The following is a 15,741-nucleotide window of genomic DNA, read 5'->3' on the forward strand; positions in this document are numbered from 1 at the left end:
ATAAACACACACACACACACACACACACACACACACACACACACACACACACACACACACACACACACACACACACATACATACACACGCAGGCACGCACGCACACAAACAAACACAGACACACACAAACACACACAAACATACACAAACATACACACACACACACACACACACACACACACACACACACATCTCTCTCTCTCTCTTTTAAGATTATTGCGTCTCTATCAGCTCATTATGCAGCCTCTACTTACCAGCTCACGAAAGCAGACGCTGTACTGTTGTGTTTTCTTTACAGCATTTTCCGTCTATATATGAGATATGGAATGTGCAGAAATAGAGAATAGTTCTAAACCGATACCACAATCTTCCCGGAGTCTGAGTCTTCGTTCAGGTTGTCCCAGACACACTGTTTCACGTTCACCGCTGCCGATGCACCAGGAGCCCCCGTCTCTCCCGGCGGTCCCTGGTCTCCTCGGTCTCCCTTGGGACCGTCCCGACCGGGGACGCCATTCCCTCCTGGGACACCGTTGCTGCCAGGAACACCATTGCTGCCCGGAACGCCCGGCAACCCCTGCGGTCCAGCGACGCAACCTTCGCAACACTACAGGATACGGCCATGAATGTGTTGTATCTACACATATCATTTGAAGTAATTTGTAACTGCTCACAACCCCCAGAAATTGAACTGACTTTTGCGTACGACACGTGCAAAGTTGTGCTTGAGTGTTATTTCAAGTGACATACTTGGGTGTAACGTTACATGTATGTACATTCAACAAAACGTTTCATATGGTTATTCTGAACATGGTTCCTTTGACAGTCGTGAAGTCCAGTGTTATAGCTATAAGCCCTAGATTTTGAGCCATAACGAATGAACGTACGTCCCCCTTGCGTATTTCTCCAAACTCCTCTCACCTGTCGTGTGTTATCGTCTTGACAGTGACATGTCTGCGCTAACGCTGCAGCCGCGGCAAACGTCACAACTATGTACCATGTGTATGAAGCCATGGCGTTCTCCACACCGCTGTTAAATGCTGGCGCGGTAGTCTTGCGGATTCCATGTCATGTTATCTGTTGCCAACTGTAAGCTCAGGTCTAATTATACCCTTGTTCGTCATACGACACCAGCACTATTTGTACATGTACGCTATGAAGCATACTCTCGGCACTTGTTAAACCGCACTCCGACCAAAGGCAAATCTGCAGTACTAGTTTTCACCGTTATGGGGAGATTTTACAAAGTGACCGACGAAGCTGAATAAATCTGATTCAATCCAACTGACTGATATTCAATCTGAAAACTCAAAGTCTCTAAAAGAAAAATGAAGCTGAATATTCTATTTTCCTTTGCGATATTTAATGATACATGAAGTCATTGACACTTTGGGAACGCTTGATAGCTGTGTGTTATATTTATTATATGAATGATGACATTTAATATATATATATATGTATATATATATATATATATATATGTATCTTGCGGTATACGTAAGACATAAGATATAAGTCTGCTCTAGTCGAAGTAACACACTGACGATTGCATAGAAATGGCAGCTACAATAAATGAAATCATGGTAATTTTTCTCATGTGCCCTCTTGATACATACAACACACAACTCTGGATTCCTCCCTTGATAACTTTGGATTCCTTCTGTGAAGTTAAATTCTTGTATACAAAATGTATAAGAAACCTTTCATGCAGTCATTGACATAGTAATGTATTTATACAATGTCTATGGATCTACTGGCATGCAATAGGTCTGTAGATTATTTGATTTATAGACAAATTTATTTCATTTGACTGATATATCTATATTTATTCATAAATCGACAGAGAGCGTCTTTATTGACATGCGTTTAATATAGTCAGTTATGAATTGGGTGTCCTATTGTAGAGCATTTTTCTTCCTGAATTGGAATTTTGACCCTTTTAGTGAAGTCTTACGTTTGATCTTAAATGGTAGCCTCTTGGCATCTCCCACTGTCTCTATATTTTTCCTCTTTGCTTCCGAAAATGGTGTCAGCTGTATTTCAGTGTCGTTTTTCATCGGCATTCTTCGGATACGATGTGGTCTGTCGTCCTCTTCTCGAAGAGGTGATGGCGTCATCTTCGGCTTGTCAACTTCCTGCGTTAAGCCCTCTAAGACGGAGCGACGACGCTGATTGGCTGGTGGCGCCACGCTTGGCGGTAGAGACGCTGGAAAACAGAGTCAGACATATTATGAAAATCAATGAGACCATCGTACCCTCATTCAGCCAACAGATCGATACTGATGTCCTTGGAATGGGTTCGTGGTTTGAGACTGGACTGTGACATCGTCTCAAGGGGAGATGAAAACTTAATTACAATGTCCTTGAATCGGAAAGATTACTTGAGACTTGAAGTGCGACAATGTCTCCAGGGAGAATGGAACTCACGGTACCCAATGCTACTATCTCGAGCAATCCTTTTTTTTAAATTTCACGTTCTTCTTTTTTGATTTGTAGAAAATGATGCAACAGTATGAGAAGAGTTACTTATAACTGGAGTAGGTTTGTCATCATTGTATTACATACGTTGTGCCATTCACAATATAAGGAGCACGATAAGGGTTTAATAAAGCTAAAGGGACCAGACCCCAGGTCTGTCTACCTCAGTAGAGACAAGCAGAGAGTGTCCGTCTCATCATTTACTTCCCTACAATAAATAAGAACCCAAATAAGAAAAAAATAATGCAATACAAGTATTGATGCTTGTTAAACTACGAGTACATTACCTGTTACCAGTAGTCTTATTTCCCTTTCTAAGTGCCATGTGATCTGAGTCATAAAGATTCTACAAAGTTTATATCAATCATTAATTTATTTCATTATAAATTATGTATCCTAGCAATCTAGTTTATGGTGTCGGTAATGGCGATCAGGTCCTTTGTTGGTGTCCTTGGTGCTGAACTTGCTATCCATACGGCGAATGGAAAAAATGGATGGCCGAAAGGATGATGACCTCTAAGGATCCTTTGTTGCGTTAGATGGTTGTAAATCAACAAAAAGCACTCTAATTTCCTATGAATAAAGCATGAAAAATAAATAGCTTCTGTTAACGATCGATCGCTTTGGTAGAAATTAGGAAAACAACGGCATGCAAATTTGATTTTGTTTCTCAAAATATCACCTCACATGTCGTAACTAATCTTTTAACTTTTGAACATCAACGCTATTCTGTCATCCCATTTGTTTGAAGCAGATGTTTCTACTTGAATTCACCATGCTCTTTGATACTAAAATAACAATTTTTTTCTAAGATACTTCATTGCAATCTTATTTTTCTTCACTGACGTCATTATGAATAATTATAATATACCTTAATCTCAAGCATTTTTGTGCAATACCGATTGATATCCATCCTTGGTCAAAGTGAATCTTTTAAATCACGGCTTGCCACTTTTAGTAGTCTTTGGGGGTAACATTAAATGTGACGTCATAGTTCCAATTTGTCATCATTAACCGTTCCTCCTGTCGCTGCCGGAAAATTGATTTCTCAAAATCAAATTTGCTGGTGAGCGAACAACGTAGGTATGTCTCACAGTGGAGATTTGTACATACACTATTCAGTTACATACTATGGTGATAATGTTTTATATCTGTGAGGGTGAAAGAGAGAAACAGGAAAAGAGGAAGTTTTTGTTTCTCTACCATTTTACAGAATAGAGCACGATACTATAGAATCCCATGTAGTGGTGTTCGCTAATTATTCCACATAAGGGCATGCTGCTATAACGTGAAGCCCTGGGGACTGGAATAAATGTAATAGTGAAATCCACTATTTTTGCATAACGCGGAACACCGTGCAATTGTGGATGTAGACAGGGCGTTGGCATGTACGCCTTTCAATGTTAGATAGAATATACACATATGTGCGTGTATTACGCAAATGTGTTGATGTTTCAATCAAAATCAAAATGACACATATATGTATATAAGACTCACTCACAGTGCCAGGAAAGAACAAACGCATGCATAACACATAGTTCCTAATTATCTTTTCACATCTGATCTTCGTTACAACTGTAGAATGTATGTTACCGTTGGATATTATGAATAGATTTCCAATATCTATTTATATCTAATTATATGACAAATAAACAGCGATATTATAGTACCTTTGATTTGAGAAGTCTTGACGGGGGAACCCTTCACTGCGTAGAATCTCTGGTAGATGAGAAGAAGCCCGAAGGCGTTTCCGACCAGAATCCCTAGAACGATGACAGTCAGGACCGGACAGCCTCCACAGCATGCCGAGGACTTCCCACCGGAGACTCCCACAGATTCTTCGGGCCCATCGACGGTGTCCACCTGAATGCTGTCGGCTCGTCTCCCCTTCGGTTCTCCGACCTCTTCTTCCTGCACAGGCTGCACTGGAGGATCTTTGATGTCGTCTGCGGCTGAATCTGAAGGCTTCTCTGTCGTGTCTTCATCCGCCATCTTGGATTTCAGTGACCCAACCCATCACTCCAAATATCGATTTTGTTATGCTCCGCACCATCACCGGCGGTCTTGCATAGATAACATCAACAGGATGGATGGATGGAAGTGATACGATCAGTTAGAAGGGTCAGGGGTTCGCGTGGTCAATGGGCTAAATTATATTGTATGTATTGTGAGTCTATTGTCCTTGCCCAGAAAAATTACTTTGATTCAGATTTAATCATTGTTACACTCCATCTATTAACAAACATAAATGGTCTTTTATGCGTTTATCTTTGTCATACATTCAGTTTAACAATATTCAAATACAATTAAATCACTAAAACGATAATTAGATAAAAAACTGAGAAATCATTTCCGGACATTTGGAGTGACATCCATCACTCACCTTTAGCGTCACTAGTATGAACCGGCGGTACAATGCAATACAAGTACATCTAACTAGAAAAACCGATTGAACATGTCAAAGTCACCTCCAAAGTCAGAAAGGTCGCATGCAAGTAACTCATAAGGATCGTATGCAAATTTAAATATTCAGTACTTGTACTGAATTGTTCTGCCAGTTCATTCTTGTGATTCTTCGTCAAAAGAAGCTCTTTGAACAGAACAAAGATATTGACCATGCTATGTCATTACAAAGAGTTTATTTGTCTATTTCTCTCTTTCGGAAGCCAAACATATATACATACAGTGCTATCAGTATTCAGTATGAAAAAAAAAATCATGCCTGCATCTGCTTCGAAAAATTGATATCAAAGTATTATCATACTATTTGACATTCTATGCTTTACAAAGTCCTAAATAAACGCCATACTTTAGGAGAAACGTCTTCGTTGTTCATTCATTGTATGCTCTTGAGTATTACACCCTAAAATCTAAAAAAAAGATTGCACCTTGACTGCGGTAACCTACAGTTATTCTACTTGAAGTCATCTAAATCTGCATCATATGCACACTGTTTGAAGTGCAGTTCTCATACACACCATTGCATTATCAAAATTGGCACCGATAGATGCAAATGACAGCCTATGCGAGTGAAAAATAGAGACTACGCAATTTGCACAAGATATCTTTCGAAATGCTACTAAGAGTAAGACTACCGGACAGTCCATTATTATGTCGTAAGAACTGGCGGTGGTACCGTTGTTGTGACGGGTACCGCTGGAGTAGATCGTGTCGTCTGACCAACCGTGGTAGGTACCATTGTCGCGGCTGTTGACGGTACATCGGTAGGTCCCTCAGCTGTGGTTTGCGTCGTCTGTGGTACTTCTGTTGTCGGGGCGGCCGTGGTGACTGATGCAGTGGTCGCCACGGCACCGACTGTGGTACCGGCGGCGGTGGAAGCTGCCAATTCTGTTGTCAGCGTGGGTGAAGTTGTCGGTTGTTCTGGAGTTGTGGTGTTCGGTTGTAATGTGCTTGCCTCTTCGGTTGTAGCGACCTCGGTGGTGGTGCCTTCTGCCGTGGTCTGTTGCATGTCTGTTGTTACTGGTACGGCAACCATGGCTGTGGATGGTCGCGTCGTGGTCACCGTGGTTGTAGCTGCCGGGTACGTGGTTGTTAGGATGGGCGGTGTCGTGGGTGGGGTGGTTGTAGGTCTTGGCGTTGTCTCTGTGGCGTTGTTTGGAAGAGGTGAGATTGTTGTTTCGCTGGTGACGTTGGCGGCTGCAACTGATGAGACGGCGGTTGTTGTGCATCCTGCAGAGAAAAACATGGATTCTTAATCTGATATTGCTGTGACTGTTCAAATGGTCATTAAGAAACTACCGGAAATACTGTAATGTTAATGGTGCCCATGTCTTCTTAAAGTCTGTTAGAATTCTTTGAGCACCAAGGCCAGAAACAAAGAGATAGTAGAGTGTTTTGTGTGGCCAAGTAAGAAATAAAGCTGCACTAAAAAAAACATTAGTAACAGCATTTCATAATTCTATGATTTCCAATGTCATTAAACAATGAACCGAATGTTTGTCATTCTCATTCTATAATTAACTTCCAAAGTTATATGAGCACAACGACAAAGCAAACGACAAAGAGTTGCAGTCTTTTATTCTGAGTAAAGCTGAGTTAATAAGCTATAGAAAGAAGTACCTTCAGTGCAATTTGTTGATGTGGCCGCGGCCGCTGCACCACTTGTACTGTTAAGGCCGAACCATACCCCTAACACGATGGCGGCAACACACAGGATGATCAGGACGGTGACGAGGCTGATCCACAGGCATCTCCGGCGGCCGTGCCTTACCGGCACCTCCTCAGGCACGGGCCCGGGACCCCCGCTGGTAGCTCCCTCCACGTCATAACTCCCATGGGAGCGAGGCATCAACTCTATGTAACTCAGCTTGCCGGTGGTTCCTGACGTATCTGGACAAGAAATCCGCCCTTCCCGTGGCTGTTTGTCTACAGACCATGTAGATGAAGAAACAAATAAGGATAACATTTCAAGGAAAGGTCAAAGGAAGTTGTAATCAGAAATCTTAAACTAAGCTGTCGTTTCAAATGTGACCACATTATGAAAAAGTTTAGTTTCCATACAATACTCCTCAATCCAGGAAGAAGTTTCAGCTATGTCTTTATTCCCATTCTATATCATATGTATGGCTCTGTTTACCAAAGTTTCATGTGAAATTTTAACTAGTTATTGTACTGAACTCTGAGATGTAAATAATTTTACTGTTTTTTTAGCAATGTTTGGTAAAAGGAAAGAGTGACATCTGGCGACATAGCTATGACTTACATCGGATAGGATTCATGGCAACATGGGGTGTGCTCACGATTACATGAGGTGTACTTTTTATACTAGGTCAAACAGAGGATCTGCATTTAAAAACTTAGCCTGGAGTCCAGCCGTGTTCACTTTGGTCCGCTCCTGAAGCGCGTGTAGAGACCTTCGTGAGCGGACCAAAGCAAAGGCAAACGTAACAAGCCTGGACTCAAGGCTATAAAAAAACTGATAGATTTCAAATAGATGAGCGAGGTATATTATGATTTTTCTAACCTGACGTCAAGACTAATGGTAGTTTGTATAGCGACAGCGGTCACAGCGGGTTGCTTTGTTTTTGTACACGTTAGACCCAAGGATAACGTCCTTGGTTAGACTACGTAAAACATGTGTTGCCAAAACAGCAGCTGTCAGTTCAAAACATACCCTTTACAAGTTTACACTGACTTGTTGACAGACCAACGTAAATGCTTTGTCTCTAATATAGCGGCATGTAAAATCAAATATGACAGCGCATTTTAAAGCATGAGACATTAGAGGCAAAGTTCTTCCACAAAGCAAAGATTTTTCCATGAGCTCTCCAAATTTGAACAGCATCCAAAAGCAACATAAGGGCACTAGGGCACTGCAAAAGTCAACTGTGGGAGTTTTTGCAGATGACGAAGGGTCGTGAATCGTGATACGCCTTCAGATGTTACTTGGCGCACTTCTGGTTTCGACATTCGACACCAGTTCCGAGATGGTGGGTTGGTGAGAAAAATGACGGCAAACTCAGAATCACGTGATTAGGGATGTAGGTCGAGGGTTGGGGAGGGCACTAGGGGTGATATGGTCTTCTAAAATTGTTGCCCGCATTGGAATACCAACGGGAAACATGGAGTAAATGACTGTTAGAGAAAGGCCCGAAAAATAAGTTCATCAGTTGGGTAGAATACAGATTATATGCTTTTACACAACCTACGCAAGCAAAGAGAGTATAAATTGGTTTTGAAAAAAAAAAAAAAAACTCATTTATGTCATGTGCACGATTCTATTCATTTCAATGCATGCCCATATCACAATAACAAAGTCTAGTCTTTTGAAACATTTGCATCACTAGGTGCAGATAGCATCGCCTGGCGAATTGTTAGAATCGTCCGCAGCCAAGCGAACATGAAGGTTACCGTACCAAAATAAACCATGCTTGTGACTGCCTGCAGTCACTGGAACTCTTAGACAAACATACATCAAGGTATAAAAAGTCTTATGCGTGGAAAATGATGTGCCCTAGTTAGCAGTACAGTAAAACTATAACATTGATACAACACGCAGTATTGGGAAAGACAGCAGGAGAGGGAATGTAATGTACGCTGTTTTGGAGTGCTGGGTCTGATCAACGTAAGAGCGACTACTTCCTAAACATTGACACCGAAATGCACAGGTCGATGTTTGTGTTGGCTGACTGCGAGGGATTTACGTCCAAGATGAACATGGTATAGTCCCTCATTCCCCATAATCTTTAACAAAATACAACGGAAATGCCGTCAGCGAAAGCTAAACATGCGTTCCATCTATTCCACATTTCCGACACGTTCTCTGGTACTTTGGACACGCATTGTCAAAAGTACTTTGAACACACATCTTGAACAGTCCCTTTAGCTTTCCTACTTTTCCAGCATTCCCTCTTTAAAGTGATTCATCTTTGTCACATTTTGAACACCGTCCAGGACTTTGTCTGCGGATTTGGCTGGTACCGAGAGGCGAGGGACGTATAGGTCAAACGTTTGTAAATCGTAAATACTTGAACTTGGCACATAGAAGAATGCCTCCGGTTGCCATTGTAATATACATGTACGGTCCAGCACATGATCACAGCAGATTTGTAGCCACTTTCGATCTTTTCTTTTTAAACCATAATTTGGTGTCAGTCGAAGTATATATATAGTCCGGTTGTCAGTTCCCTCCCCAACTGTCATTGTGCGGTTGAGATGGACATTACTGACAATGTTTAGAAATAAATTAAAAAAAAAATAGTATCTTTCATTTTTGGGTCACCGCTGCTACGAGTTTATGATCAGTTCCTTACCTTCCTCTAAAGTTTAGCAATGTTTAATTCTTGTGAAAAAATGTGTACCAGAGATGGGCATAACTTGGCATTCACGACTGTCATACAATGTCAATATTTACAGTAAATGTATAGTCGACTATAATAGTGTTACAATCTATGCAGACCACGTCCTGGATAATTTCTTTGCCCTCAATTAAAAACCCCAACCCGTAAAACAAGGCGTGGCCGCACACAACGGAGCTCGCTCAAAAACATAAAAAACATGAAACAAACACATAACGTTACAACAGTATGGCTACCTCTCTCACGAATATACTTTGATTAAAAGATGTTGTGAACTTAAACTTCATTTCCTGATTCAAACGTTTAAGATAATGTTTGCTAGTTTGTCCAACAGCGAAAACAGCTTCTGAATCAGCCAATACTATAGATCCTTCAGCTTATCCATTACATGTCAAGGCTCTCTCATATCTAAGACGTAAAGTCTTACCTATAGCGTCCTCCTCAAGGGTTCCGTTGGCGAGACGTTCTCCCGTCGTTACTGTTCTCGTCAAGATCGACTCATGTTAGGCTGAGTTCCAAGTATGCCTCGCAGCCCGGTGTCGACTTGGTGGCGAAAATGAAATTCCTCTTGTTCATATCACCGGCCAGGGTCATGCTGAACGCACCCGTCAATGTTCTTCCGGGGGAGAAGAGGGTGGATTAGACAGGATGGCTACAGGGGAACATGTTGGTCCGAACACTCGTATCCTATACCATTGGTACAAAATAATTTGTAGTTCGCAGCTATCAATGATTTTGTGCAGTTGGAAAAAAAGAAAGTGATAAAAATTCTTCTTTTTTCGGAACAAGTTGCACAAGATCGTAGCGAGAACAAGCAGACGCAGAAACGAGGAGAAATCAGAAATATAGCAACAAAAACCTATAAAACTAAAGTCTAGATCTACGTAACGTCTCCAGAAGCTGACGCTACCTTCCTGCAACCTTCAGCGTGACCTTGACCGGTGCACGGTGAGGTTCCCAGTGATCCAATGAGATCTAAGACTCTCACCGCGGGCGTTTCTCCCACATATCTATGATATGAGAAACGGCGGGCTTTTTGTTTACAAGACAAACTTCTCAGGCCGACGAGGAATGGCGCCCCAGCTCCGCACGCACGGGCCGGCCCACTGCCAGCGTCTGCTGAGGGTGTGTCTCTGGGAGACTTTGCACGTCTTGGGGCGTCAGGTCATGATGCGAGAGCAAACAGAACTCTAAATCGAAGAACTTCCTTTTATAGATATCGAGAAACGGGGTCTGATTCAGAAAGAAAGTAGGGTGAGGTTAAGAGATGGTGACGTGAAGTGTGTGGAAATGATGAAGGGAGTTTAGGAGCTTTAGGGTTTTCGATCTACATTCGTTCTTAATCTTCTGCTTAGGTTTGATGCGTCATGAAAATCTTGAACGAATCACTCTAAGAACATATTAGATTGTTATTAACACACGTTACCGCAACTATGGCAGTGCTGATCAGGCTGACTTAAATCATACACGCTTTGTTAGATCAAATCAAAATCCTCCGATTCTCAGTCGTGTTTGTGTCCGACAAGGTTATTCGTAAACCGTTTCCATGACATGTGTATTCGCACGTTATTCTGTTGGCTTGAGTTGCTCAAGGTGTATGCCAAATAATGTTCCTGCACACGCAACCTTGTGTGTGTAATATATAGTAAGTCCCAAGGTAGGTTTAATCAAGAAGCTTTAAACACAGTGTTTGAAGCTCCTTGGTTTAATCATACAGAGAATGTGCGAAATAATCCCTCACAGCTTGGACGATAGATTGTTTGATCTTGAGCAAAGGTTAGGACGTGCGAAGAGGGGAGGGGGGCATTGGTAAAGTTTGATCTTGAGCAAAGGTTAGAACGTGCCAAGAGGGGAGGGGGGCATTGGTAAAGTATATACAGGCCTTAATACATTTAACCTTCGGGCAAACTACAGTGCATGAAATTTTAACAAATGTCTGGACATAGCAAAATGTACTGGAAGACAGTAACAGAACAGGTTTATGAAATAATGATGAACTTAAAAAAGGGATGAATTTTTCAGAGCTTGGGATTTCATTTCGATAGATAGTGAGACAGAATAAAGGCTTTAGAATGCATACGAATAACACATGTGACGATAATGTGTTAGTTTCTGTTAGGAAAGCAATAACGAGGGAAGCAAATATGCTGTTACTGGATGTATGCCAGAATGTGACATTCCATAGCGTTGAAACTGAGAAATTTACGAATGTTGCCTCTTATAAGTAGGTTGGATGGAATGTATAGAGTCACAACGCTACTATATGATTCAAGGCTGCTATATTTCTGGTCCAACGAAGTAACGTTATAGGCCTCAGAACTTACAATAGGCACTTGCAATATATCAGAGGTGTTACCAGTTTAAGTTATGTACATCTGTTCCTTCGGTTTCAGTTTTCTTAGAGTGTTTTTTGTCTTATCATGCCGGACAAAAGGGACAACCACCAGGGTTTGGGTAACGTAGAGTCGTCTATAGTAGACGTGGTACGTCGAACAGCTCCAACACAAGTTCCGTGAAAAATAGCGACCCCTAGCGGAACATACCCGAAATGATACAGTTCAAGTTTGTGGAGCTTCCCCTTTGATTCAACAGAATCACTTCCAATGCAATCTCCAATAGTATCAGCAGTCAGAAATCGAGTGTATGTGATTCCTCCAACCCCCCAGATCCCCCAAACCACCTGCAAGGCCTGAGGCGGGCCTTTATTGTAAGGCTATGTAAAGGCATCGTAAATAAAATCTACTCTTTTCAGCTGCATTCCTAGATAGTCTCCTGAAAAGCATGCTGAAATGGGTGCTAAAGCCCTACCGTAAATTTCCACGGTCCTCTAATGGAATTATTAACACCAGCGTTTTATCACTGACAATAACACCATTTATTGTTTTTCTCATCTTTGCGTCCAGGTTTTGATTGTACCGTATAATGAATGGTCAAGCGTTGACAACACATAACAAAGTCAGAGTTTAATTATCTAGTAAGCCATGGATAGTCGCATGACTAAACTACATCGTGAAGATGGTAGAATTTCCTAATAAGACCTAACACTCAAAGACTAAGAAGTATTCTAAACCCTTAAGGTGGTATCTCACTGCACTTGGGGCACCAGTGCGGCACTGCGGGGTTCGAAAGATTACCAATCTAACTTCAGAGATAAAGAACGAATTTTCTTACGTTTTGAGTATTTTTTTGTCTTCTTACGTTTACGTATTACCCAACATCTAAATCAATCATAAAAAAATGACGAAAATAGTACAATAGTGCCGCAGGGAACGAACCCCGCATTGCCGCACCGGTGCCCCAAGTGCAGTGAGATACAACCTAAGCAAGAAAGTTTGCCATTCTGATTCCTTATTCGGTCTACCCTTATCCCTGGGTCGTAATTGATTGGTTAGGGACTTAAGGTGCACAAAACATGGACGGGTTGAAGTATGGAAAGGAGAGAAGGGACGGTGACATACTTAAGGAGGCGACTTAGAGTCTGCAACACAAAGAAAAGGAAGGGTGATTTATACTGGCTCCTTATTATGGACCAATCCCATCTCTAGACGATTCCTGGCATCAGTGTGTATCGATCTGTGTGTTCAGCAATTCTCTGGACACGTAAAATGGCCAAACATTTATTACAACAAGAATTCCCCAGTCAGCGTGGGCCACACATGAAAGGGGAATACAAAGATATCGTCCAACAGAGTCGAACATAAACCTTGACCCTGAAATATCTGATTGACATGGCAAGTGAGAGGGGTACTGATTCTGATCTGGAAAATGAGAAAGCTGAACAGTAACAAAAGTAACTGGACAGCAGGGTCTAGTTCTGTTGGCTTCAGGCCCGTAAAGTTTACAAGGCACATGCATACGAAATGTTCCTGACACCACAATGGGAACACACCCTGATACATATCTCACACAGTATCATACATTGGCGACAATATCTGAATATATACAAGAAGGACGTGTTTGTTGAAGTTACATTTCGTTATAAAGCTATTTTTGTCTTTTTGATAGACGTCTTCACAACATTGGCTACATGATTTGTCCTTGATATGGTAATAGCCTTTGTTGTGACATGTAGCCATTTAGGTTTTATACCCTTAACATATATAAGTCACGTACAAATACAACATTAACTTCTAATGGAAAAGTTTTCATTCCTATCTGTTGCAGACATCAGGGAATGGTAATAGTCATCACAGCCAGTACTACAGATACACTACAGACCAGTGGAGACAAGGTTGCAGGTTATTGATCACATCAAAGTAGAACCGATGATTACTTTGACACTGAGTTCACCTCTGCAGAGCTGAGCAGTCTTTGATCAGATATGAAACGGGGAATACATCGCACTGCATTGCACCAAAAGGTCACCAACCATTCCAAAACATTCCAGGCTGTCCTATATACATCGTAAAAATGCACTTACTGCCACGGAAAGTGAAAAAAAGGGAACTCAAATAACAATAGTATCATCGTAAAGAACCTGGTCGATGAGAAGCGAGTATCGCCTCGTCTGAAAGATCGTCAACAGTGTTACAAAGACCATAATGGCGAGGAAAACTGTGGCAGTGACTGCAAAGATATGGATAGCATACAGTGGTTGGTAAAACAAATCGGCCTCCTTCTCAGTTTGTACGTTGATACAGAATGTTCCAGCCGGAGGAGCACCGTCTTTAATCTTTTGAGTGCTGCTTCCAACATCGACAGATACACATGTGTTGTACACACGGCCGGGCTTCAATCCGTCAAAGGTATACACGTCAACGTCATCTCCGAGTTGCACAGCACGGAGCAGTACTTCATCAGACACTTTCACCGTGTAATTGGCCTGTCTGGAGATGTTTCGAATACCCCATTTAACTGTTATGGATGTTTTGGTGGCATTGAGACCTGACACGTCAATGTTTGACAGTTCGCAGAAGCGGCCGTAGTAAAGAATGGGGCATTTACAGAAGAACCCGGTAGCTCTTTGTATGCAGACGCCGTCTTGTTGACAGATGCTTGCATCACAAAATGTTTCTTCCGTGCTAAGCTGTCCCTTTGCGCTTGGTACCGAGGGAACATGAGGGCGAACCTTTCCAAAGACTTCGTTAAACGAACTGCCTTTGATTGCATGAGTCACCGGGAGGACACTCTGTGGGATTTTGGAGCCAGACTTTCCAAATGAATCATTCCTGGTCGCTAATGGGACTGCAACAGTGCTATGCTGTGTGTGGTTTTTCATGTTCACATCGTGTGGATGTGTTTTTGAATCACCAGAAGAATATGCACTTTCTATTGCCAAAGAGCTCTTTGGCAAATCAGAGCCTCCAAAGTCATCTTTAGAGCCAGTCATAAGGTTGTTGAACTGTCGTCCTTTGACGTTGAATGTATCGCTATTGGGCCTTTTGTACTTGCTCCCACGTCCTGTTGATCCATATTTCTTATGCTTCAGAGGCAGATTTCCTCTCCTGTATGTTTTCCTGGTGATAGTGGTTAATCGTGCTTGTCGGCTTCTAATCGGTTTATTCACAGTACCATTGAATGTTGAGGCGCTGTCACGCTCCTTCGGCTTCACGATCGATAGCGAACTCCCTCGGGATGTGAAGGGCATTAAGGGTAGACCATCGCCACCGGTGATGCTATCTCTGGTTTTCATCATGTTTCTTCCACGACCATTAGACTTGGATAATTCATATTGCACAGCTTTTTGAGCCACACCGTCTCTCTCTGTTGTCGCGTTGGCAAGCGATGATGGTACGATGTCGGGCATCTTGCCTCCTGTTTGCTGCAAATGATTCACAGTTTCCTTTGCGTTGGTATCTTGATTAGCCGCAGTGGAATTGATCAGCGTTTTCAGAGAGTCATATTTTGGCTTCTTTCCAAGTGAAGATTTTATCTTCTCTGTCATATCACTTGTCTTATTCTGATTCACAATTGTTAAAGATTTATTCAACCCAAGTTTCTCAAGCTTTGGTGATAGTTTATCATGCAGTATCGAGATCATATCGGATGCAGGGGCATCCTTATCCAGCAGGTCTGAATGATGTTCGCGAGTCGAGTCGTTTCTTGTGCCAGTGAATGAAGTTGCGGTAGCTTCCCCATCATGTCTTGAGTTACCTACAGAACCGACAGATGTGTTTTGCCTAAGTTTCTCGTTGACGAATGTTGAACCAGATGAAGAATTGCTTCTCTTTGTTGTCGACTGTGCCAAGAGAGTAGATTCCGCATCATCCAAAAAATCGTTATCGTCTTTGGGCAATTTCAGGAAGAAAACTGTCGACTTCATCTTTGTTTCTTTTCGACTGTCATCAATTTTGTCACGACTAGCCGGATATCCAAAGTCGGCGTTGTCTGCATCCGTGCTCTTATCTATGGCCGGCGCTGTCAATCCGCGTCCGTCATCCAATTGTTCTTCATTGTCCTTTAGGATGAGCCTGTCAGACTGTCTCTCCAACCACTTCATTACATCTTT

General features: G+C 42.1%; 2 protein-coding genes across 3 annotated transcripts in view; both read right to left on the bottom strand.

Moving 5' to 3' along the window:
• The window catches only part of LOC118430106 (collagen triple helix repeat-containing protein 1-like), a 2,020-nt gene extending 923 nt beyond the window's left edge, over positions 1-1,097 (bottom strand). Inside the window, exons 1-3 of the mRNA XM_035840815.1 lie at positions 919-1,097; positions 356-604; positions 263-308 (exon numbers count right to left, since the gene is read on the bottom strand). Of these exons, the coding sequence (XP_035696708.1) occupies positions 263-308; positions 356-604; positions 919-1,011 (388 nt within the window). The 5' untranslated portion in view covers positions 1,012-1,097. The remainder of the gene's footprint in view (positions 1-262; positions 309-355; positions 605-918) is intronic.
• A 241-nt stretch (positions 1,098-1,338) lies between these two features.
• On the bottom strand, positions 1,339-10,396 carry LOC118430732 (integumentary mucin C.1-like). 2 transcript variants are annotated; one of them, XM_035841737.1, is made up of 5 exons: positions 10,204-10,396; positions 9,721-9,909; positions 6,556-6,861; positions 4,146-6,165; positions 1,339-2,203 (listed from the first exon to the last, which is right to left on the bottom strand). In XM_035841737.1, exons 4-5 carry the CDS (start codon positions 4,465-4,467, stop codon positions 1,893-1,895), a joined length of 633 nt encoding a protein of 210 aa, XP_035697630.1. In that variant the 5' UTR covers positions 4,468-6,165; positions 6,556-6,861; positions 9,721-9,909; positions 10,204-10,396; the 3' UTR covers positions 1,339-1,892. The 2 variants fall into 2 exon arrangements, with proteins under 2 accessions (XP_035697630.1, XP_035697629.1); XM_035841736.1 differs by having other exon boundaries at positions 10,204-10,376.
• Between the last annotated feature and the right edge of the window lie 5,345 nt (positions 10,397-15,741).

Source organism: Branchiostoma floridae, chromosome 14 (genome assembly GCF_000003815.2).
Source record: "Branchiostoma floridae strain S238N-H82 chromosome 14, Bfl_VNyyK, whole genome shotgun sequence".
Lineage (NCBI taxonomy): Eukaryota > Metazoa > Chordata > Leptocardii > Amphioxiformes > Branchiostomatidae > Branchiostoma > Branchiostoma floridae.